This window comes from Octopus sinensis, linkage group LG6, assembly GCF_006345805.1.
Source record: "Octopus sinensis linkage group LG6, ASM634580v1, whole genome shotgun sequence".
Lineage (NCBI taxonomy): Eukaryota > Metazoa > Mollusca > Cephalopoda > Octopoda > Octopodidae > Octopus > Octopus sinensis.
The window spans coordinates 3244751-3271142 of NC_043002.1; the positions used below are offsets into that span (position 1 = coordinate 3244751).

A 26392-nucleotide genomic window follows, 5' to 3' on the forward strand; every position below is an offset into this window, starting at 1 on the left:
CCCTGGCTCACATTTTCTGATTGAGTCACACTTAAATCGGGGACAAAGGTCAGGTCCCCGGTATCCCTGTATGAAAAGTTCCCTCACCAGAGGGTAGGGGCGTTACTGTTGGATTCTTTTCCATATTTCTATGTCTGAATGGGTTAAACGAGATCATTGCCAGACTGGCTCCCGTGCTGGTGGCACATTAAAAATTTTAAAAGAGCCCCATTCAAGTGTAGTTGACTGGTTTGAGATTAGGAAGGGCATCCAGCTGTGGAAATACTGCCAGATCGGATTGGAGCTGGGTTCCTGGCTTGGCAGCCCAGTCAAACCGACCAACCCATGCCAGCATGGAAAGCAGACATTAAGTGATATTGTGTCAGCTTTCTAATAAGATCTGCCAAGCAAATTAATAGAAATCTATTCAGCAGGTTTGATAAATTAAGACTACTGAATCAAAACTAAAAAGAATGAATTCTATTACCTTCTAAAATCCATTTTGCAGAGGGGCATCTTTACTATATAAGATGCATTAAAGTATACTCTGCTCCAGCATGACCTTAGCTTTATATAAGAGAATTTACCCATGGAATGAAGAAGACCCAATCTACTGGGATCAAGTTTAACTCATTCCTATTGTCTTTGAAACATGAAATTCATTTCCATCACTTTTACTGCTTAGCGTTTAAGCTGGTCATATCCAAGCTAAATATTCTGACCTTTCACACCCGAAGCAAATCTCAAAGCTGAGATAATGCATGATTCAAAAGAATAGATAAATAAGCATTGCATTTGACAGAGTAATTTGAATGCCAAGAGAGTGAAATGGGAAGTAAAGATTGCTCTGATGGAAACCCTGACAGTCACAGACTGGATTCATCCGACCTGAGGAGACAGCTTTTACTTAAACATCAGTTTTTATGAAATGTCAGCATGAAAAATACAAGCAGGGTCAGAAGAAAAGACAAATTCCAGAAGTATTTGTAGAAAAATAGATTTATTTAGTTAAAAAAGGTTTATGTACATTCATTCATGCTTCCAGGATGAATAAAAGCCTCCACTTCACCACAAGTAATCTGGAGTAAAGAGAAAAAACTATTTAAGCATAACATGTGAAAACAGTCCATGAAAAGATAGCAGCAATTGAAAGAGGAACGGAGACAACAATAGTTATGGATGGTCATTTATTAATTTCGCACAAATGAACTTTATTTCTATTTCAATCAAAAGGGAGCTGTGGCTAAACTGGATGCTTTTTGGGGGTCATTGGAAGCAGAATTAGAAGCCTGATTGCTAAGTACTTGGGGTTACAAGTTGTCAACCGGGGATGAATTATTTGTAGCATTAAAACGGGGGCAGAGAAGCTGAGGAATACCAAAATGTGCCTCGGCCACAATAAATCAAACCCATGTTTATAAATCCACACACAATCCATACAACTGAGATGCATCTTTAAAGTATAAATATATCCACTTAAAACTGATCAATTTAAAATCGTTAAATGTCACACTAACAGCTTCTTGTACAGACAAAAAGTTTTCAAAGAACTTACCTTGTTTCCTGCTCAAAAGTTCCAAATTGAAGTCAACCAGAACTGAACGATTTGCAGAAGTTGTCCTCTTCGATATCACAGCTAGGAGTATTAAAAAAAAAAAGTCCTAAAGAAAAATTTAATAAAACGTTTTAGGTAGAGGTTAGTAAGGATACCAAAAACAATCATCATTTCTACTGTAAGCAGACAAGGCCAGGAAATTTGGAAGGAGTCGATTACTTGGTACTTATTGAAATTGACCATGGCAGAATTTGAAAAGAACACACAGCTCAGTGGTTAACAGACCAGATATAACTAAAGAAATATAAATAAATAGAGATACTGTGGAAGTTACAAAGCTTTCAGACCCAAAGTTACTCAGTTCACAAGAACCATAAATCAATGTTAAGTTCTGGGCGTCGACCAATTTCCACATTTGACAAGATAATAAAGCAGTGATGGGTGGAAGGTTTCAAACCTAATGAAAGATGTAGGAAAGGTTGTTTGCTAACATAACATGGCAGTCCTGGACTAGGACAAATGTTGCTGTAATTTAGCCCCAGGAGACATTGTCTCCAGCTGGTTATACGACATGATCTGTGTCCTTATATTTCCGAACAAGGGAATCTAGCACCCCCACTCAGCTCAAAACAATATCTGTGTATCGCGATTTCCGGGTTACTTCCCTTCATCAGCACAAGAATAATTGTTCGGTATGAGGTGCCGCTGCCAAATTCCCAGTCGAAATGTATAGCTTTCACAGTGACAATTAGTCACTGATCTATAAATTAGAAAATTACGATTTATAGATCTAACGAAAGATATTCAGCAACAGTACTTTGGAGTAAAGATTGTTTGCCAACATAAACAGAACAGACCTGGCTTACGACAAATGTTGCTGTCATTTAGCCCCAAGAAAGATTTTCTAAAATAGCTTTGTTACAGAAAAGGTATGATTCTGTGCATAGTAATAGAATGGTGGCAATCTACTGGAATAAAGTAGGAATCTATAAATATACAACATTATGAGAGGAGGTCCCTACTTCTTTCAGATCTACCATTCAAGACAATTACAATACAGAACTTTTATTTGGGGCTGTGAGGTTTTATTCAACTGCAAATCACTCGCTAGGATGGTGTGTCACCCAATCATCATAGCAGGGACAAATGAAAGTTTAGCACTCCTTTCATCTTACTAAAAAAATGTATCATAAACGGGAACAGTCATTGAATTTTATCAGATGTGGAACATTTTACACTGGAGAAGGAAGCAGGATGAGATGTGACCTCTCCACATAACAAAGCAGAAGCAGTTTTTCATTAAGCTCAGAGCCTGTCCTTCAACAATTATTGTCCGGCAGATTCATGCTTATCCAACTCCCTATCCTACGACACCCAGTCTCTTATCCACAACAGTTACATTAAATGCATGCGTGGCTTTCCATTATAGATCCAAGTAATCTCCCCTGCCGTACTATTCTAAATCAGTCTCGCTCCGAGACCATCTTTTGCCAAACACAATCCGAGTCTGCAGGCTTTACACATTGAAGCGTATGTTTGGGCTATCCACAGACAAGCGTTTAATCAATCAGGAGACAACCCCTTAGCAAACGAGTGAAAAGCTTAAAGCCATAACACTGCTGAGCAAATACACAGATGACTATAAAGGAAGCCTTAATTAATGGCTTTTCTTCTTCACAGATAAAACAAAGCTTAATTGACATTAAAAAAGAAAAGCTAGATCTGCAAATCTCTGAACAAACATTTGCTCTGGAAACGTCAGCATCTTTTACACAGCCTGTCTCAGTTGAATGAGGCTAGGGTTGATCTTTCAACAGTGACAGCAGTTTTATCCGCATGTTGTTCTTCTGCAGATTAAATGCCCCACAAAGAAGCAAGGAGAGATCTAATGCTCATCTCCTCAACCTACATCTTCAGTGGCATCCAAAAGAAGCTGCATTTCCTGCTGGCTCACCTCACTGCTTGTCATGTGCTGTTAATAATTATTAGAATAAATGGAAGAATTTGTGGCACAAGCAGGAGGCAGCTACTTCCATCGAGTCTAAGTCAAGTCAGTATTGAATTTTCAAATGATTATTGCGAGTGAATCACATTCTCCATTGTCCATGATCTTTGTTGTGATGTCATCCCTGAGACAAAACTTCCTCAGGCACCACTTGGACAGCGGAAACCGTCTGTGATCGCATAACTGACGGCAAACTCAGAGCTGAAATATCTAAACAACATTCTCTGAATGACCAGAAATTCTAAGACGAGAGATTTGCTAAAAGAGGGTTTAGGTGTTCGTTACACCTGCCGATAACCGTAACAAACATCTGGTTGTGGACTATTCGCAGACAATAAACCGCTGTGTTGTTAGATGCCTTCTCTCCATCACAGATTGAGGAAGAAACAATCTTACATTGGATCCACAAAGTAGAGACAAGACAAAGCTTACACTGCATTCGACGATGGTCATTGCTTCTTCTATTTTAGATAGATTCCATTTGGAAATCACTAATGAGGTCATTAGCTTTCTACATATAATTAGTAATTGCAAAAAACGGACTGAATGCCACCATTGCCTATCCATGGTCTGATCAACAATTATCCGGACTGTTGCCATAGTAATGAAGCCAAAGCCACTTGACACAGATTGACCTTGAACTCTGCAGTGCACAAGCACCAAGTCTTAACATTCTAGTTCACTTCTGCTGTTTACAGCAGTGCTTGGAAGGAAGATGTGTAGTGTATGTTTGTTGCATTAACTCTAATAGAGAAAGTTGAGCAGATAATCTGCATCAAATTTTGCCAAAAGCTTGGCGATACCTGTCCAGAGATCTGTGCAGTTTCCATCATTCTCCACACAATCAAGGAGATCTTGTGTCTTTTCAGTCAGCTGAAAGCAGTTTGGCACAAAGTTGGCAGACATGCGTCTCACACCCAAATCTTCACTGATAATGGACTGAAATGTAATTAATCTGCACATCGTCTGATAATGCACAGATGGTGATTCGAGGATTTCCCATCACAGCGGCATGCACATCAGTCATGTTCTGCTGGTTGCAGGTTCCGCAGAACGTTCCTCAATATTGACATTGTTTCAGCCATTTTGGAAACGTCGGAACCACTCAATCTTTCTGCAACTTGGCGAAGGCTTCTGAGCAGGTATCACCACGAGAACTTTGGTCATGGTCAATGTGACAATCACATGCTACACACCTTCCTTGCAAGCACTGCTGTAAACAGCAGATGTGAGGTAGAGCATTAAAATTTGGTGCACATGCACAGCAGAGTTTAAGGTCAATCATTGCCAAGCAGCATCACTGTGTGGCTTTGTTACTATGGCAACAGTCCAGATACTAAATCAGACCTCGTATTAACATAACTTTGTGGATTATCACCAGAACGCCCACGATCACAACAGCAAGATTCTAAAATAAAATAACCTTATTTTAAACAAGGAAAAGGTGGACATTCTTTTATCAACAAGACCAACACCACCAATACATTTAATCGATCAGATCCAAAACATATTTCACTGTTCTTTCGTCTTCTTCACACCAAAGAGATCTCTAAAGGATTCAGTTCCCTTTCCGTCTTCAGCCCTGAAAGCCTTTGAGAGTCTAAAGCGGGACACTGCCAACTTTGCCATGAAAGCTATTGGTCCTGCTGAGACCAAAGCTTTGGGTCAGGTCATTGCTGCCAGTCAGAACACCCAATGACTTCCTGTTCAAGAAAGGGAAATCTACATTACTGTCGAGACTCTTTGCCTGCCAATTCGAGTTGCCAACAGATAAGGAACCAGTTGCCATCGTGTTTGATAAAGTAAACGGAATGGTAACAAAAAGGGGAAAATTGTTAGCATCTAAGGCTCTCAAGATTCTAATAAGTCACTTTCTAATGCCAGGGAAGAGCAATGTTGGTGGTGGTGGTAGTCAGTTATGGAATGGTGTTGAAACGTCACACAATAAATACTTTGTTTTTTGTGTGAGCAAACAATTTCCCATATTCATCCTTTCACATGTTCTCTATACTGGCAATGGTTGGACAGTTTCAGAGGAGCTCATAAGGTTTCTGCAGCTGACCCTGCTGACCTTGATGCCAAAGAGGAAATCTGGGGAGAAGCAAAAGCATGATCCTTACAGGCTCCACATCTCAGACAGCCAAGGTTTTAGAATTCGAAATTCCATTTTTGTGATAAAAGCCCCTCAGTCCTTGAGTACCTTGAATCTAAAACAAGAGATTTGCTGACCATTGTGGAGGAATTCTCAAATTTCAGTTTTGCTTTCCCACAACCAAAATTCTTCTCAATTTTTGCAAAGACACCATATATTCATTCTGATCTTGTGAAAGGATCATAAAAAATTCTTGCCTCAGCAAAGCAAAGATATTGGCAATTCAGAAGGGAATCGGCAAACAGAACAATATACTAGAAACATTTCAAGACCAATATCAGTGGCCCTGAAATTGCCAACACTTTGAGACCAGAAGAATGGAGAGACGACTACTCCCCGATGCATTCCACAATCAATGCAAATCTTCAAGTGGGGGGGGGGGGGGATATTCCATCTGACCCTGGTCCTCTTCTTTAGCTAACAAGATGTCAATGAAATAAATACGACCTTTTAGTAAAGGAACTCAATGTGAATTCTTCCTTCACAGATGTCAGGGTCTCCAATTGTTAAACACATCCTGCTCCTCCTCCTTCAGTCCAATCTGGTCCCTAAACCTGCTTCCCACCAAACAAACCAACCTCAGAACACACCTCCTCCTCCTCCACTCGATATTTCTACAGCCAAGAAGACTGATTGCTTCTTCTGAATCAAAGACTAACAAGTAAAAACAGTGACCCTTTCTTCACACTAAACCCACTCCTGTGGGTTACGTTCTACCGTATAAGTGTAGGGGGTATATGTCTTGAATGTTTAATTTAGGTGGCTTACAATGACTGACAATGGAATACCAAGTAATTCAAAAAGCGGGAGAAACAAACTCGGACTTGCCATCATGGAAGTAGTCTCCCCTGGTTGTTGCACTCTTTATAAATCGGTCGGACTTTGCGTCTTCCAGCTTGTAACAAAACCAATGAACTGTAGCAGACACAGGTTCCTCAGATAAATTCATTTCTTTCCCTAATTTGTTTCAATTAGCAAGAAAAGTGTTTTATGGGCATTTTTTTATAGCTCAATTCTCTACATTTCTGACATTTGAATAAATGTTATGCCTTTTCCGATGTCAGACAATGGAGTAGGAAGAAGCAGCCCTTCCGACGCCGGCAGCCTGTCTCTGCTTTCAATCTAGCTGCCAAAGCTGTATGGAAGAAAGCGTTCGAACTGAGAGAACTTTGTTTCAAGGGGGAGGGAAATTCATCCTCACAGACTCCCCATGTTCCAGCCAATGACGAGTGATCAGACTGAACAAGATCGTCCATGAGGAGCCATACCAATCCCCCACCAAGCACAAGGCTCTCATGAAACTGCTGCCCGTCACCTTCAGTCGAAGGGTAAGACCCAAAAATAATGCATGAGTGACACAGGTTCTCAACGAAAGAGACAAAGCCCAGCACGGGCCCTATTGCTGTGAGCTGCTGCATCTATGCAACCCAATGATCTGGATCTGGTAGGATTAGGAAGGGCTAATCCACTACGAAAACCAACCAATGCATTGGCTTAACCCTTTCGTTACTATATTTCTGACCAAAATACACCCCTTATGTGTTTCAATTAATTTCTAACACAATCCTAAATTTAGTCTGGTTTCATTAAACAACTATTACTTTTTTATTTATCAATATATTAACGTGAATTTTTGAAGATACTTTAATGAAATGTCCTCAACCAATTCTATACTATAATTTTTGTCACAAAGTGACTCTAATTGCAGGTAGATACAGGTAAATTCCACAAAATATAAAATTATTAAAATTTTGTTCAAACATCGCTATAGAAAATGGGTTATTAGCTAATATTCAGTTGGGTATACAACAAAATTTTACGATAGAATTTGTTATTCTGGGTAACTTTCTGATACCCATAATAATATTTATGGCAAAATAGTCTTAATTTTATTTAAGGTTGAGGGAAACCACAAACTATCGTTTCTTTCGCTTTGTTTACGTTTAGCGTAACCGTTTGTTTCTGCCGTAATGATTTCAAATAGGCTCATTCGAAAAAGTAAAAAGAAATAGTCTAAGGCTTTACTCTTGTGGGAAAGTCTGTGGCTTGGTTCAGAAAAATCACCGAAAGAAACAGTTTTTCAATTTTCACTCCATTCAGGTGCCAATTCATTTTCTTTATCGCTGTCGGAGCTCTCGGATTCACTGTTTTCACTTTCGGAAAATGAAACATCAGATTCATTATCAAATACCACATGCTTTTTTTTTTTTCAGTCATAGAGTTAGATTTATGAAGGTCTTCAGTAGAAAATCCTTCGAATTCTGACTCGCTGCTTGATATAATGAAATTCGTATCCATTTTTTGTCAGAATTACAAATTTTGAAAACACAATAGGAACAAATTTCGGAAAAAAAATTACACTTCGATTTTTGTACAAAACTGTAGTTGAATGGTTTACGAAGTATAATACGTGTTTTCACGAATGTACTAAAGAGATTTACTCTGATATTCTCATTTAAATATGAATAGGTAAATTCGGGTGGTTTGGGGCGGCTTGGTCACATTAACCAAAATTTTTCTCGGGCGGTTTGGTAACGAAAGGGTTAATGATGTAATCCAGCTGAAGCAACCTGACTGGCAACACAAAAACGCCCCACCTCACCCACGATTGCTAATCTGACCAAGAAACTATAAAAGCTCAGTTGAGAGATTCTACTGCACCTACACTACTCCCTAAGCATAGCACCTTGAGACTATCCCCATTTTCAGTCACTCTGAGGAGGTATTTATTTCAATAATGTGGGGCTGAAAAAAGTGGCTTGATGAATTCTTCAAGACAAACCATTGAATAAAGAAGTCACAAACAACAAAGGAGAACATCTCATTGACTGATTTGTTAAACTTGATGGAAACTGATTAAAATAATGAGGGGGAGGGAAAACCCCAAAGAACAAAGTTATTCTAAACTACGAAGCATAATATAAAGACATGGCTCTCTAGACCCAAACACAAGGAATATGAAAGCAGACGCTCTTTAGAAACATCTGCAACACCATTGTCATCGCAGAATCTAGGATTGAAGAGCCTGACAATTAACTTAGCAAGCAGGAAAACAGACAGACGCCTCCTCTCGGCTATATAACTCAGCTCCATATGCAGGGCAGGTGGAGGCAGGAATTCCGTATGGTGCGCACCTCATGCACAAGAAAGTGCAGTGGAATCACTGGAAGGTTAAGGAAGGAAGTATAATTGACAGAAGTTGATAGAGCTATTGCCTCTGTTGGTTACAAAAGGTCTCTCTCTCCCCCTCAGAATGAAAGGCAGATAGTACAATGCTGGTGTATAAACAAGGAGACACAGTAGTGAGGGACAGGCCTGGATGGAGAGGCCAAGCAACGGGTAGAAGATGAAGAATGAAGCTAGTATGTTGCTTTGAATGTGCAGTATCAGTATTAAAATGTACTGAGAGAAAACTTTGGCCAAAGAGGCCTGGTTTGGCCATGTGAAGAGGATGGACAACAGTACAAGTGCCAGCAGATGGAACTTGTGAAAGTGGGAGACCTAGGAGGATGTGGGACGAAGCAGTGAAGGCTGAAGATGCTGAGGAGGAGCCTGATGGAGATGACAAAAGACCGAGATGATTGCCGATCTGTTTTGCTTAGAGAATAGCAAAACAGCACTGTTTAGGGCTTGTAACAAATTCTGCCCCATCAAACATTCCCCTCACATCCAATCCCTTCTTGTAAGCAGAACTGACAGCCCTCCTCGCATCCATTCCTTTGAGAACCTCCCTTCATCAGTACACCTCTCATATCTGCCATCATTCCCAACACCCTAACATCTTCGCTCACTGTAACATCTCCCTCTCATCCTCACGCCACCTTGCACACCCTCCTCCCCTCTCTCGTTACTCACCTCTACCTGCATCTCTAACCATGTTACTTCCTCCTCACACCTCATCGTGTGGCATTCACCTCGGACCCCCCCCCCCCACATTACCGGATTTCCCTTCCCAGTTACTACTTCTCACCCATATAATGTTGGGTAGCCATGGATTTTCAACAACACACCTGAGATGTTCCAAACATGGAATGGACAGATTCAATAAAGATTTCTCCTAACCCATTTCCCAAGAACTGGCAGAATTCTTAGTCCTTCTCTACACAGCCAATACCAATGGTAGCACACTTCTCCCATCACTTTATGCAGCTGTGAAGACCTTATCCATAGAAGTCGGTAGGGTGTGTCCTTCAGAAAAAGACTTCACAGCTGGAAGGAGGTGGAACTCTCAGATGATGCAAGATCAGGAGAGTAAGGCTCTCACAGCCACAGGAATGCGTTTTCATCAGGGTAACATGCACATTGTAAATAATTGGAGCACTGTCTTGGAAGAGGCAGGCTCCTTTAGTCAGCATGCCAGGCCTCTCTGCTTTGATAGTATCCTGCAATTTTTGCAATGGAGAAGCATACTATGCCGTATCAATTATGGTGCCCTTTGCCAGAAAATCCATCACTACACCACGCTGGTCCCAAACGATTGTGAGCATCACTTTGCCTGCTGAGGGTCGGACACGAGACTTCTTTGGCTGTGGTGAGTTATACTTCCATTGCTTGGACTGGACTTCAGTGTCAGGATCATAGTGATGGACCTAGGTTTCATCTTGTGTAATAACCTTTCCACCAAAACTCTTGTTTTCTTGGTACATTGTCAAAAGAGCCTGGGAGCAGCTGACTTGTTCCTGCTCCTGAAAAGGTGTGAGCATCCGGGGAATCTATTGAGCATGTGCAAATGATTTCTTCCAGGCCCAACACTTCTTGGGCTGGTTGCCAAATAGTTATGCAGTGATCCTCCAAAATGGTGTCATCATCAATGGCAGAATGTGGCCGTCCAGGAATAGGATCAGTTTCCACCAATGTCCAACCAAATTCGATCTGGGGGAGCTGATGCTTGACTACGTCCTATGAGGGCATATCGTCACCAGAAGCTTTCATCTCATCGGAAGTTTCTTTTGCTGTACGACCTTTCAAGTATAAGAACCTGATCACTGATCTGCACTCAACTGCCTCCATTACAACACCTTTGTCCACTTCATTGGCCGTAAAAGACAAACAAATACTAGAGGAAAGCTGCAATTTACAAAGTGACAGGCAGAAACATGTATGATTATAGCCATACAAATTCTGTCTCCTGCAATAACTGGAAGGGGATCAGAAGGGAATTTTAATGATCACCCCCTCGTATTTAAAGACGATGGTATATAATGGCATGGTTGTATAATAACCAGTGGCAGAGAGAGACATAGGTATCCTAATCATCATCAATTGTCCGTTTTCTATGCTGGCACGGGATGGTTTGACAGAACCCAGTGTGCCACAGAGTGGCCCCAAGTTCCACTATCAGCTTCAACATAGTTGTCATGGCTGGATGCCCTTGTCTTGCCACTGTGGCACCAGAGAGGTTGCCGAGTAAATTAAGCAAGACAGAAAGAAAGAAAGAAAAACGAAACAGTATAGTAAGCAGGGTGGAGGTGAGGCAGCACCTGCTTTTGAGTAGGGAGGGGAGTATTTAAATAATGGGAGGTAGCCTTATGCCAGATGTTGAAAGGGCTAAAGCAATGAGAAGGGGACAAGTACAAGTGTCTTGCTATGGGGGGTTGAGTGTTAGGAGGATGTGAGGAAAGCATGGCAGGGAATAAACAGAATGGTGGGTTTGCTGTGGGTCCCTTGCTGCAGTATTACAAAGCTTGGAATATAATTTAGCAGAAAGGCTCGGTTGCTTCCCTTGAAGTTTGGGGAGGAATACTTTGGCTAAAATGTATCTGAGAAAATGGGAGTCAGTGAAAGAAAAAAAAGAAATCAGTCAAAATATATCTAAATATGGGACTTGATGCATATTAAAATTGCCATTTAAAGCAAAATCTCTGAATAATTAAGGATTCGCAAACTGTCACATCCAATCTATATTCGAAATAATGAAATCAACTTGCTGCTATAAATAGCAGAGAATGAATTCTATAGAATGGGATCATTAAAATTTGAAAGATATCCCTTATAATTTGCATAAAGCAGGGAGGGAGAAAAGAGCTTGGAATTTCAACAATGTCTCATAATTTGCAGTTCCTACCTTAGCTTCAAATTCAGGCATTGTTAAATTTATTATTATTACTGAGAGCAAAAATACAAACAGTAAACCAAGAACATTACGTGGGAGAGGAAGAGAGGGCCAACTCGTCTGATGTGTGTTGAGAGGGCCGGGTGCAATAGGTTGAGTATTGGTGGTTTGCTTGGACTGAAGACAAGGAGTTTAGCTCTGGACTGGATGCACTTTGAGGTTTTTTGTTCTGCCACACCCGTGCCTTGGACCTTGTCTTGCTGGGTGATTTTCAAATATTTTCTCAGGCAGTTCGCCTGGAAGCAGCTTAGCTCTTTTGACAATGTTTGTAAACCCCCCCAAGTCTTACAGGTATGCAGTAAGTGTCGGCAGTACCAAGCTGTTGCTTGTTACCCCTTCAACATGGTGGCCAGCCTAATGCCCCTCCCCCACACTGATTCCATTGAATCAGTGAGTTCTGGGTAGAAAAAAGCAGATCTGAGAGAACCTGGAGCTTTACAATAACAAACAGCTAAAAACTAGTTAGCTGCACAAAACACCTTCAGGAAAAGTGTAAAAGGCCAATAACAGTAATATCCAGTAGACTTAATATAGATTCCTTTGAACTGTTACCAATTTTAGAAGACTGATCCTTTCACTATCCCATTTCTCTTGAAATTTGCTGTTTCAACTGATTTTTTAAAATAAAGAATTTGGTAAAATAGCTTTGGCGTTATTAAGCTGGGGTTTGGACTATAAATTAACAGGGAATCATCATCATTCATTTAATGTCCCCTTTCCATGCTGGCACGGGTTGGATGGTTCGACTGGAACAAGCAAGCCAGGGAGCTGCACCAGGTTCCAGTCTGATTTTGGCTTGGATGCCCTTTCCTAATGTCAATCACTCGGAGAGTGTAGTGGGCTCTTTTTGTGTCACTGGCACCAGCCACATCTACAATGTGACCTAGCCTGCTCAAGTACAGTAAATTGCCGAAGGTCACCATCACCTGCCATTGCATTCTGGAGACAGTAGCATTCAAAGAACATGCTTCACTACCTCGTCCCATATCTTCCTGGCTCTACCCCTTCTGCAGGTTCCCTCCACTGAGATCAGCACTTCATTACACAGCTGTCCGCCTCCATACCAATGCAGTAATCACCTCTCTTGCACACCACATTGCCTCTCATGTCCTAGTTTTCTCAACATGAACATCCAATGAATCATTCTAGATTCATTTCTTTCAAGCCTTCACCTCTCCTCTACCACCACAGCCTACAATCTGCCCTTCACTGAGAGGCCTTTGTTGCCAACAAAAGTAGCAGCCAAGCTCTCAGAGCATCCACCTTATCTGCTGACTCGGTCACCTAGATTACAAAAGCTGTCAACTACTTCTAGGCATCCTCCCTGGAGTCTATTTTCTGAGTCTAGTGTTTATTGTACCTGTGCATCTGCCAGGCTAGTTTCCTGTTAACCTTCTGATATTGCTGCACCTCCTGTGTCCAGAGCTTGCACTGGGTACATCCGGAATTTCTACCTACACCTTTACTGTCATCTATCTGAAGGCATTTGTGATTTATCTGCTTTCCTACTAAGACTACTTACAATAGAAAATTTCAACTTATATCAGTATCCTAAAAGTAGTGTCAGGTGAGTTGGTATGAAAAGGGGTCTAAATGGTATCAGTGGTGACCCCACCAAATCATAGCTTGACTTCCTAAACACAATAACAAGACTGATTTTCCCAACTCGCATTTAGCAGCTTGACTGGCTTTAAATTTTGAAATGAAATGGGGAAATTAATAATAATCAGGTAAATGATGATTAAATGTTACTCACCATAGATGCAGCACAAATTTATTTTCAACACTTCTGCAAGCCAGATGGACCAAACTAAAAAAAAATTAAAAATACACTTTTTAAACACTTTGCTATAAAAATGTGAAAGGTATTCATAAAAATCAGGTTTTTCTCACAATCTTTACATGTTCTATTTCTCTACACTAACACAATATTCCAAACAGAATTAAAATTTACTGATCTTGTTAAAAAATTTGGTTTATTACCAAACTGCTCTTCTTATCAGCCACTGAACTTCTCTGCTGCTAACAATTTTCAATTCTAAAAATTAGCTACATTTTGTGGGGTCAAAGCACGAAAGATTTACATTAAAAGTGCCCCACAGAGAATCAACCATATCACTTGAAGAAAAAAAAAAAAAAAGAAAAAGGTCTACGTCTTGACTGTTTAGTGAGATTTTCTTTTCATAGAATTTTTACCAGGTAAACATAAAAAAAGTTCTTAGCTATTATATAAAGTATTATAAAATACATTACTTCAGTGCCTCTACAGAAATTAAGCCGAAAGTGCATGTAGTAGATTTTTGACCAATCAACTATCAACAGCTGAATAAAGGAACCTCATGGAAAAGTTTACCTGACAAGACATTTTCTTAGCAGACTCTATAGAAAATTCCATTTTCTCTTTTTAAACTATTAAACGAATACAAACAACCAATAATTAGGAAACAATTAACAGTCTAATCTAAAAGTTGGAATTTACTAAAATCCTATCTTACCTGCACTTAAAGGTGTCTTTTTCCTTGGCTGCGACTTGACACTTTAAGCTATCTTGTGAGTTGAAGGGTTAGACATGGCAAAATCCTGTTCAAGCAAAAACTAACTAGACTGGCGTCATTGGGGGATGATCATTTCAAGAGTTTTTTGGGGGTCCATGATCATCAATCAACCATTTTATTTTTTCTGACTGTGAAAAAGCAACTAGCTATGCCACCAATCATTTGTTTTTATCTAATAAAACTGCTGTAGAAAACCAATTCTTTCTAATTCCCACCACCACAACAGATAAATCTATATTGCAGAGATTTCATACTCTAATCTGGAGTGATGACACTCAACCATGAAAAATAATTAATTTTGCATCAATCATATTAATCTAAAAAAGGCAGTGCTTAATACATAAGAACCAGGAAACATTTTCAGTTGAAAAATTTCAATACTCTGCAAAGAAATATTTAAAGAATCTCATCACAGCAGCATCACGTATCATGCCAAAACATTAACTGTTGATGGGAATCAGCCATTTCTTGGAAATATTCCGATGAACAGTTTTGTTTTTGTTTATTTTTTTTTTACAACAGAGCAATGCACAACTGAATTTGGTAATTTTAAAGAATATTTTGCAAATCAAAGCATTGCTGTCCATGATGGAAGTGTTTGTATGATTAAAGATTAACTGTTATTTGATGCAACAAACAATAATGAAGAAAAAGCTAGGCATCACTGAACAAATGAACATATAACAACATTTTAGAGTCCATGTAACTCTCTCTCCTCTGAGGAATGGTAACATTAAGTCAGATCGATCTATCGGTAGTGAAGAATTCAGAAATTGCTACGATGAAATCTCAAGTTTAACATTTTTCAATGTTCAAACACATTTTTAAAATTCTTTTTTTCTTTTCAAATTTGATATTAAAAGTAATTTCTCTACTAACTTAAAATTGGTCCCAGGTTTGCATTAAAAGAGCATTTTATGAAGAAATTTGTGATATTTAATAATTTTATACAAATAAGGTTTACAAAAAGATAACCCAAACTGGATGCATTCCAACATACTTCATGAAGCCAACTTATTTTTCCTTTTGTTTTTTGGTTTATTTTAAAAATTGTTACAAGTATTTTTTAATGAAAATCCATTCTAAATACTAAATTTTGAGCAACTTCAAAATACTTGGAAATCTTATAATTAATTTCACTATGTAAAAACAGAGCATTATAAAATTTTATAGATTTCAAGTCATTCATTAAGAGCTAAGTCTAACAAAAAACCAAACTAATGCTTAATACTTTAATCTAGAGTGAATTGGTGTTTTTATGCAACAAAATTTATGTTGGAATATATCTCAGTGCTGTTACATATGGAAGTCAAATTGATTCGTTCAGAAAGATTACTCCATTTAAAACAATACTAGATATAAGCCACAAAAGAAAGCAGAATGGAAGTTCATGTAGAAAGTCTGCAGCGGTGAAAGAGTTCCTCTCAAAATTGTAGCTTACTCCAAAGTCATGCACACAAGCAAATACATGGGCAGTTTTATGGAAGCTTGCAGCTGCAATAAGCTACAATTTCAGGAGACTTGGGTCAAGTAAATCAATGCCTGGAATAAAGACTAATTTTTCATCCAAAATACAATTATTAAATATGCTGTACTTAACATTTACAGATTTCTATATTTCCATCTACAGCATTAATAATAGCTAATGTCTCAAACACAAACTTTTTGCTAAATAAAGTAGTATTTTTTTTATTAAAATGTGCAGCAAATGTTTAAGAATTAAGTCCAATTCCTAAATTATGTATTTCTGATGATTTGGAACTTCCTTTTATTAAGGAGTAAAAAAAAAAAAAAAAAACACCCAAAAATCAAAATAAAAGAATTTGAAATACAAAGTCTTGTGTATCCGTGAACAATGACAGCTGTACTGCCGCTGCTACTAAAATATTCGTTTAAACAAATTAGACTTCCACAATGAGCAGATGTTTTCTTAATGTATACCCAATAGAAACAGAAATAACACACATTCTCAACGACTAATTTTCAATATTTTATTTTTTAGGGAGAAAAAATTTAAAAAAAAAAGTTTTAAAAAAATGGGTACATGCAAATTTTACTGCAGTTCGATGAAAATGACAGTTGTTTGATAACTGACTAGAAAAAATCAGCTATGACATAATGGTTTGTATCAAAAACATTTACAAACTATGGAAGTGTCTGTAAGACAATGTTCAAATATTCTGTATGGTCACAGAAGATCACTAACACTGTCCATTTATGAGCTGTAGAAATAATAAGTAGTGAAAGACCAGAATCTAAAGAATCACAAACATGTTTTTCACAAATAACATGTGACTTATTACACTATGGAAAGAAGAAGAACACAACAAATATATTTGGAAAAAAATCTGGAAAGTCCATTGTTGTTTTGATAACCACCAAAGCTGAACTCAACATTCAAGGAAAGCAATAACAGTTCACAGAGAAACTAGTTTCACACTACTAGGCTCTAGCACCACCGTTTTTTTATCTCTTGCAGCTTTCTAGTGTGGAGTCCTAACAACAGTCAGCAAAGTGTTGTCACAAAACACCATCACAGTTGACAGTATTACATGAAAAGTAAACCTGACCAATACTTTGCCTTTGTACATTTTCTTAATATAATTAATATTTACGTATTATGCCAAAGCAGTGGGCAATGTCAAAGCTTAATTAGACCTAACACAACAACTTTATTATTGTCTGTTTATATTGAAAATTTCAAATCTAGCTTACACATCCCACTTCTAAACTACAAGCCAAATGATTAATATAGAAAATGTGTCAAAGTCTCATACATCTACGGCCAAATGTGACCCTTACGCTACGACTGTCACTTGAAAATGTCTTAAAATTGGAAAATGATGATCAAAGCCTGCTACCAAGTCATTTTTTTTTGTTCTGTTGTTTCTTCTTTTTATTGCATCTTTTTAAAAGTTTTTTTTTTTTAAATTTAGAGTGGTGTTCTTTGAGAGCCACCAATCTGCTTCTGCCCATTTCCTTGGTTACACTAAGTACAATCCTGCCTCTCTTGTGTCTCTCCTCAGTACTACTACAATTGCCTCTTGCCTGTCTCCACGGTTACACTAAGTACAATTCAAGCTAGCTGCCTCCGTTTCTGCACTGTAAAGCCTGCCTAAACATATCAAATAAAACAGATTAATATTTAAATGCATTTAAAAAATATCATCGCTAGAAAACTCTACACTAACAAGATACAAATATTGTTTTTATCAAGTTATCATAAAGGCTAATTATTTTGTCACTTCATTTAGCCTGCAATGAAAATGCCTAAGCTACCACCTAACTAGACTGCAATCTATTTTAACATACTATTATTTTAGAAATTAAAATTAAATATTTTTAGGCAATACTGGTTTGTAAAAGCCTTTCCAGTAACATCCTTATTATTAAGAAATCTTCTCCTAAAAGAAGTGAAAAGAAATAAAGTAATCAACATTGCTTTTTTTTATATATATTATAAACCCTATTACTCTAATACATACTAAACTGGCTAAAATATCAATTTGAAACAGACCCTCAATCACACGGAAAAAATCGAAAACACAAAATACCTGAATGTTAAGTCGCTGCCAGGTTAGTTTTTTTTTAGCGTCTGTAGCTGCTGCCGCCGCCACTTCCGCTACCGCCACCCCCACTGCCTCCGCCGCCTCCTCCAAAATTACCGCCGCCATAGCCACCTAAAACATTTCAACAAACCATTTTAATTAATTTGGCACCACAATTCAAAAGTCACATGCAACAAGTCTCAGATTTCAATCCCAACAAAATGACAGAATCCACATCTTTTTACCTCCATAAGGACCAGATCCTCTCTGAGAGTAGGTGCCACCTGAACCACTTCCTTTGATTGGGCCACCACCACTGCCACCATAACTGTTGCCATAATTGCTGCTACCGCCGCCGCCTCCTCCTCGCCAATTATTGCTGTTTCCTGCCAAGCAATCAAAATTTGATACTTTCAAAACAGGTTCAAAACATCCACATAAAAACAATATGCTGAAGATGGAGATTATAACATCAAAATGGAAAAATCGAATAAATTAGAGAGAAGGAAAAAAAAAAGGCAAACTTCAAAGAAATCCTCACCTCCGCTGAAACTGTCATTGAAATCATTGCCTCCTTGCGATCCGCCATAGCTACCGCCACCCCCGCCGCCGCCACTTCCACCACCACCGCCCATACCATAACCACCGCTTCCTCCCCCACTACTTCCTCCATAATTGCCACCCCCACCCCCGTAGTTGCCACTACCACCACCTCCACTGCCGTAATTACCTCCACCTCCTCCCCCACCTCTGCCACTACTTCCGCCATAGTTACCACCCTCACCACCATAGTTACCTCCACCACCGCCGCTATATCCACCACCACCACCACTGCCACCGTAGTTGCCTCCGCCACCTCCTCCGTATCCACCACTTCCACCGCCACCATATCCACCACCTCCATAGCCACCACTGCCACCTCCTCCGTAGCCTCCACTACCTCCACCCCCATATCCGCCACCACCTGCGCCTCCGTAGCCACCACCACCATATCCACCGGGTCCTCCACCACCACCACCTCCATAGCCGCCACCCCCACCATATCCACCAGGCCCTCCGCCACCGCCGCCAGGTCCATAGTTCCCACTGGGTCCACCACCGCCACCCCCATATCCACCCCCGCCGTAACCGCCGCCACCACCACCACCACCACCGGGTCCGCCACCGCCACCATAACCACCACCACCACCGGGTCCGCCACCGCCACCATAACCGCTACCTCCGAAATTTCCTGTGGAAACAAAGCAAAAAGACAACTTCAACGACACGTAAGAAATACAAGAAAACATCTTTAGAAACCTGTCAAATGGAACCAAATCAAAATTTAAGGAAGATAAAGCTTGAAAACCATTTCAAAGCAGGAGATTTAAAATGAAGAGCAATTATTCCAAACAGTTTTACAAATCAAAATCCACAATTGCAAATGTGATTTTAGTACAGGCTTTTGTGTTAAGAGGCATAAAAAAATATGAAAAGGTAGCTTTTAACGTACCATAACCACCTCCAGAACCAAAGTTGTCTCTTCCAAAGCCTCTACCAAATCCAGGAGACCACTCACCATCAGAGCCACCTAGAATGAGAACAGCAAAATCTCTCTCTCAACACTGAATCGTATACAATAAGGTTCAAATATAAAACATGCATCAAAATATCCGATTATTGCAGCTATTCCTAAATTATAAAATTACTGAAGCATACATCACTAGTTCTCAGAGGACATTATTTCCTAACTTAGAAAAAAAAAAAGGATCAGAAATAAAAGGAAAAAATAACTGGGCAGTAAAAGAGTCAACAGACTTTTAAGAATGGTTAAGTGCAATCACAAACCTACCTCTTCCACCCATACCACCTCTCATGGGGCCAGGACCGTCATTGCCACCTCGTCCACCTCGGGGACCTGTACAATAGAATTTACAATTTGAGGCACACAATTTAGCTCCCTCACTAAAACCATCTCCACCACCCATAATTTACAGAAATTCAAATTCATGCAAATAAGGACAATACATCATTATGTATTTGGACAACATAGTCGTCGGAGTGAGTCAGCCTACTAGTATACCCTATCGTTGTTGTTGCTAATATTTCATTGCATTTCAGCAACTCTACCGAACATTCATTGCATTTCACACTAACTCTGTCAAACAGTAAGTAACTACCAAACTAGAACCAGTTTTTCAGAAAAGAAAGTGTCACACTTACCTCCACCTCCACCGCCGCCGCCGCCATAGCCAGGTCCGCCACCCATTCTGCTGTTGTTTATTTCAGAGCGAGACAGGGCCTTCTTCACTTCAATTTGCTTTCCATTTAAAGTCAAGTACTTTTTCACTGAAAATATATTACACACACATAAGACATTAAATAGTGATGGCACACACAAATAGGAGGAAAGCTTTTAACCAGAGAACGTTTCCCCAATTTCCATCTTATTGCCAAACCCTAACAATTACCATAGTCACACACAAGTCACAATACTTTTGTGATTCCCAGATTTGGGCTTCAGCCTCCAAGCCCGTTCAGTGGGAATTTGCTTGCAGCTGCTTGTAAATAGATTTCAAATAAACCCTGTCATTGATAGGTGGTGAGCTGGCAGAAACGTTAGCACGCCGGGCGAAATGCATAGCCGTATTTCATCTGCCGTTACATTCTGGGTTCAAGTTCCGCAGAGGTCGACTTTGCCTTTCATCCTTTTGGGGTCGATAAATTAAGTACCAGTTACGCACTGGCGTCGATGTAATCGACTTAATTCGTTTGCCTGTCCTTGTTTGTGCCCCCTGGGGTAGTAAAGAAATAAATACAGGTCTAGCCATGGATATCCCAGTAATATGTTGAAACACACAAACATAACCAGATGCTGACATACAAGAGGAGGGAAATCCAAAAACCTCTGCTGCCCAACGATGAACTCACTGACACCAAAATGTCATCATCAAACTCATTATCATCTGCTTCTGTGGCCACATCTTAACCATATGTATCCACAGTACAAGAGCTTAGGCCAAGTTTTGCTTACATAATAATGCTAACCAATTTCTACTCAATCTACCCTTGCAATATTAAGGATTTCCCATTCGTATCCATGTTCTTAATAGCCATGGAAGTGACCAACAAATCCATTCGTATGCAATTACAGAAATTTTTCATTTCTCACATACACAAATGTACGTCTTCCTTTTTAAAGATTGTTTCTCTTCACATCAGACCCTCAATTTTTTCTGACTTAAAACTTCTCTTCCTCACCATGTAACACCCAACTTAAAAATGTCTTTCACTTTTCTGTCACCTTCTGGCATTAGTAATGGAATTTGTTTCCAAACACTTTTGCCAACAAATCTGTGCTTTACAAGAGATTTAGATGCATCAGCAAAGTACATAGGTACAGGTGTAGCTGTGGTAAGAAGCTTGCTTCCCAACCACATGGCCCAGGTTCAGTCCCACTGTGTGGCACCTTGGGCAAGTGTCTTCTACTATAGCCTCAAGCCAACCAAAGCTTTGCGAGTGGATTTGGTAGACGGAAACTGAAAGAAGCCCGTCGTATACGTTTGTCTCCTGACCATCACTTGACAACCGATGCTGGTGTGTTTACGTCCCCATAACTTAGTAGTTTGGCAAAAGAGGCTGATAGAATAAGTACTCGGCCTACAAAGAATAAGTCCTTGGGGGGTAAATTTCTTTGACTAAAGGCAGTGCTCCAGCACGGCTGCAGTCAAATGACTAAAACAAGTAAAAGAATAAAAGAAAAAAAAAAATACAGACATATCATCACAGACACATTCTATAGCACAAATGAGTTCTGTGTAATTGGCTTCATTTGCATGTGATGTCATACATTAGTATTTATCCACATTACATCATGACCCGACTCGTGGATGCTGTGAGGAGCAACAAGCAAGCTTCCAGGTACATGTAATAGACTCTAGGAAATTTATTAACAGACTGCTGCTTCTATTTGAAGGGAAATACAAAGGGGCTGTCGGGGTTTGCACCCGGCTGAATGGCTAAGAAGCTTGTTTTGCGATCACATGGTTTCAGGTTCAGTCCCAGTGCACAGCACATTTGGAGAGAGACTTCTATTACAGCCCCAGTGAATTTAGAAGATGCCAGTCGTACATGTGACAACTGGTATTGGGTTTCTTCTAAGAGAGACCAACGGAATAAGTCCTGGAGTTGGTTTGTCTGACCAAACCCATCAAGAGACAGGGTCCACATTTATTTGTCCATACAAATACATGTAGAACTGTTTCGTAGTAACCAGATGAGATTTTGTTTGTCAATCACAATGCAATCAAGTTTAGGATGAATACTCACAGACAAGTTTGTCCACAGTATCATAATCTTCAAAGGAAATGAAACCAAATCCTCTCTTCTTGCCAGTGGTTTTATCAGTAATCAAGTCAATGTTTGCTATTTTGCCATGAGGTTCAAAAAACTCCCGTAACTGATCATCTGATATGTCTTCTTTAAGACCACCAACAAACATTTTCTTGACAGTTGCTTGAGATTCAGCATCCTGTAGGAGTAAAAATAAGAAAAATTTTTTTTATGAATATGTCCTCAAAAGAACCATTAGAACTGTCTATCTCAATTGCTTGCAAAATGGAATATTATCAAATACTTTAATAATTTACTTTGAAAGCTGGACACGCCAACAATATACACAAGTTCTAAATCGATAAAACGCATTACAATTAAAATTCTATATTTGAGCTTCAAGAACTTACATCTCTCGGCATAGCACGCTTGGTCTCAACTTCACGGTTGTCCAAGGAATGTGGTCTATTCTTCTGAGCTTCATCAACTTCGTTCACATTTTTGTAAGTAATGAAGCCAAACCCTCTAGACCTTAATTAAAAAAAAAAAAAAGAATAAACAAATTGTAGATAGAAAAGTGAATTTTAAAAATAAACAAAAATCTTCACATTTTAAAATTCAAATGAAAAATACTGACCATTTAGTATTGGGGTCTCTCATCACTACACAGTCAACAATATCACCCCATTTTGAGAAGTATTTCTTCAAACTTTCTTCATTGGTATCATAACTTAGACCGCCAATGAAAAGTTTCCTGAATTTCTCGGAATCAGGTCCATCATCGAAGTGTTTTCGTCCACGTCTGGGATACTAAAAACAAAAAAAGCCTCTTTAGTTTCTTGCAGAACTTAATGCAAAATTTCTGTAAACATTTAAATTTTACACTGGAGACCGTTTTCTCTCCCCATCCCCTCTCAGAAGCGCATGGTGCACTTTCGCTCGACAATAAGCTTTCTTTTCATGGAGTAGCAGTTTGCCACACCTTGACTAGTTAGAAGACCCTCAAGAAAAATTAATATATCTCTCCTTTCCTATATTTAATTAGTTGGGGGGGGGGATTTTCCCCGGTCAATCATCATTTAAAGTCCGTTTTCAAATCGAAATTAAATTTTAGTTAATCATCATTTAAACCGAGTAATTTCGCCTAAAAGTCAAACATTAATTCTTACACTGAAAAATAATCTTTAGTTTTAAGAATAATTTTGAAATTAGCAAGGTATGAGGAATTCCCGAATACCTTTTACTTTCGAAATTTTGCAATCAAATTATCTTTTAACTTCTACAAGTAATTATAAATTACTGGGTTTTTGTTTCAAAAATTGATTTGAAAAAAAAATCTCTCCTTTTCAAATTATTTAATTAACTTCTACAAATAATTATAAATTACTGGGTTTTTGTTTCAAAAATCTCTCCTTTTCAAATTACTTAAAAAGTGAATAAAATTTATCACAACCATTTTTAAATATTTAACATTGAAAATAGAAATTGGTGAGATTAGAAAGAATCTTTAAAAGTGAAATAAAAGTAGCAGTTTTACGGTTTTTGGTGCGAATTACGTTGTTGAAAAAGGAGGAAACGTGCGGCGACCAACCTCACTGACCCAACACCAATTAGTATTACTACTACTATTATTAACCATTTACAGTATATTATTATTAATAGAGAAACAACGGCTTTAGGTCCTGCTATTTACTACTGTAGATTTATTTTTGCGGCGATGGTTTTCTTTGATCACAAAAATAGATTTTTAAACAATTTACAGACTTTCAAAACCAAGGAAAAAGTGAACATTTTCCATTTTATTCAAAACCGGCCAAAATTTTATGAATTAATTGGCGAGTCTAGTTGCAGATAAAGTCTGGATTGATTGTGTCCATGACAATTTGCAGAACAAATGAATAAATATGAAAAAGAGAAATGGGAAAAACGTTTCCTTTTTGCTTGTCGAATTGAAATAATTCGAGAGAAGAAGAAGAAACTTCCCGGTTACGCCATCGAGAGACAAACATGGCGAACGAGCATCGATGATTTAATAAAAGTCTCTCGCTTCGAGGAATATTGAGCAGGAAACGAGGAGGATTCGGCGGATTTAGAGTCGGGAGAAATAAACGAATTTCATGCAATTAATAAACGGCATTTTTTTCTTTTCTAAATTAAAAGCACCTGAGTTGCCGGCTTTTGGCAGATTTTACCATTTTTTCACACAAAAAACCTGACAATTTTACTCGTAATCTCGTGAAACAGATTTACGAATCCTTAATTTTGGTTTTAAATCTCATTTAAGAAATAAAAATAAGAAAATTTGTGGATTTTCGACTCAATTTTTTTCTCGCACTCAGCAACAAAGAAAGATAAAGGGATTCTGAGTAAAAAGGAAAAACTATCCAAGGGAACAGGAAATCTTGCTCTTACTTCTCAATATATATATTCATAGATTAGCAAATAAGTTTCCAACATTAATTAAGAATTATTTTTTGTCATTTTTTTCTGATTTAATTCGATTTCCTTAAATTTACCGGAGAGGGGGGGGGGAGAAGGAAAAACCGTTGGAGAAAGGTTTAGGGTTAAATTTCAGACGAGGGAGCCGAGAATAGTCATTAAATACGTGACAAGAAAAGAGTTTAGTAATAAATATATGAGAAAAACATTTAAATTTGTTGAAAGAGTTGCAATATAATTGTAAAAAAAGTGTCTCACCTTCCTTTGCGAAGGAGGCGAATAATCTCCTTCCATTGTAAAGACTGGGAAGACAGGGTTTGAAGTTGACCAATCAGAGCACGGCGCAACGACGCCCTCTGCCGGCAGAAGGAGCAATACAGAGACACAACCAAGGGCAGGTAACTCGCTAAACTGTAACCGTTTTAGACGGAAAATTTCAAATATAATAAAAACGATGTCGATTCGGTTTTATAAATAAAGTGTTGAATTGTATTGTGTTTTAGAGTGAATAATTAAATGGGGTTGAAAAGCAATGCCTGTGGTGTATGGTGAAAGTGTAAAATAAAAGTTTATATCCTTTCCGGTTTGTTTATCTTAATTAAAAGCCACGAGGTTGACTGCAAGAAGAAGAAGAAGAACATTCATCTACGTCGTAGTTTTTAGTTGCCTCATCACAAATAATTAAAACGTTTCTCAAATGATTTCCCAAAAACTATCTCCCATAACTGATTGAATTATGTAAAAACTAATAAATATCGAGTCGCCCACTAATAATACAACATATTTCTATTTAATGGCTACAACGAAAGTCAATGCGTCATGAATCAACCTTAACAAACACAATAAATATTTATAATGTGACAAAGTGGACAGTATTTGTATCCCTCAGATAATACGTCGTAATAATCGATTCTATTATGAGGGGTGACTAGCATAACAAGGGAAATAAAGTGAAAGTAGATCTATGCCTTTCAACATGACATCAATTATTGAAACAATGTTGGTCAGGTTTCAAATAGAAACCATATTTTTGGTTTTCTAATTTTTATTTACGCAAGATTATAATACAATCTCTAATGTTTTATTTATTTTGTATTGAAATCTATATTCAAAATCGTATTTTTGCATCCTTAAATGTACCTACATCCTGAAACATATTTAAGCGGTTAAAAATTTGTGTGTGTGAAAGCAAATGAGGTTTGAAATACAATTTTAAACTCGTAATGTTTAAAATTAATTGAATACGCTATTTATTGGAGTGTCTTGTTAAGTAATTCTATGATTTATCTTTACCTCAACAACAAATATTTTTATTAGGTCAAAACGATAAATAAAATAACCCATCCTTTAATTCAATTTATTAATATAATATTTTTTTAAAGGATGAGTTATATATAATTCACTCAATTTCACGCGGGAAAGTTCCTGAGAATAATTAAGTCAAAAATTAATTATGATTAATTTTGAAATTAATTATTCCGATATTACGAATTTAATTATCATTCAATCCCCACGTGTTGAATTAAAGTTTAAAAAATACTGAGAACGATGTCAGTTAAACTGGCATTCGATTTCCAGTTTTGTGCTTTTTTCAATTCACTTGCGCCAGTTAACACCTGGGGTCATTCAGATCGATAATAAATTAATGATTGTTGAGGTTATGAAGCGGCATCATACCAACTGGAATTATTGGTAATGGTCATTTGGCCTGCGGCTGAATCCAGATTTGAAACGGC

At 38.3% G+C, this 26392-nt stretch overlaps 1 protein-coding gene across 5 annotated transcripts; it reads right to left on the reverse strand.

Moving 5' to 3' along the window:
• Positions 1–960: 960 nt before the first annotated feature.
• Positions 961–25073, reverse strand: LOC115212911 (heterogeneous nuclear ribonucleoprotein A3 homolog 1). Of its 5 annotated transcripts, XR_004999543.1 has the most exons (14): positions 24915–25073; positions 22855–23027; positions 22628–22748; positions 22215–22416; positions 20109–20234; positions 19738–19803; positions 19399–19476; positions 18946–19137; positions 18448–18765; positions 18152–18292; positions 17913–18038; positions 13560–13613; positions 1535–1640; positions 961–1058 (listed from the first exon to the last, which is right to left on the reverse strand). XR_004999543.1 is itself a non-coding variant. In XM_036503549.1 (12 exons), exons 1-11 carry the CDS (start codon positions 24948–24950, stop codon positions 17947–17949), a joined length of 1539 nt encoding a protein of 512 aa, XP_036359442.1. In that variant the 5' UTR covers positions 24951–25073; the 3' UTR covers positions 16730–17473; positions 17913–17946. The 5 variants fall into 5 exon arrangements, 4 of the variants coding, with proteins under 4 accessions (XP_036359442.1, XP_036359441.1, XP_036359444.1 ...); XM_036503549.1 differs by lacking the exons at positions 961–1058; positions 1535–1640; positions 13560–13613 and adding an exon at positions 16730–17473 and having other exon boundaries at positions 20115–20234; XM_036503548.1 differs by lacking the exons at positions 961–1058; positions 1535–1640; positions 13560–13613 and adding an exon at positions 16730–17473.
• Positions 25074–26392: the final 1319 nt, after the last annotated feature.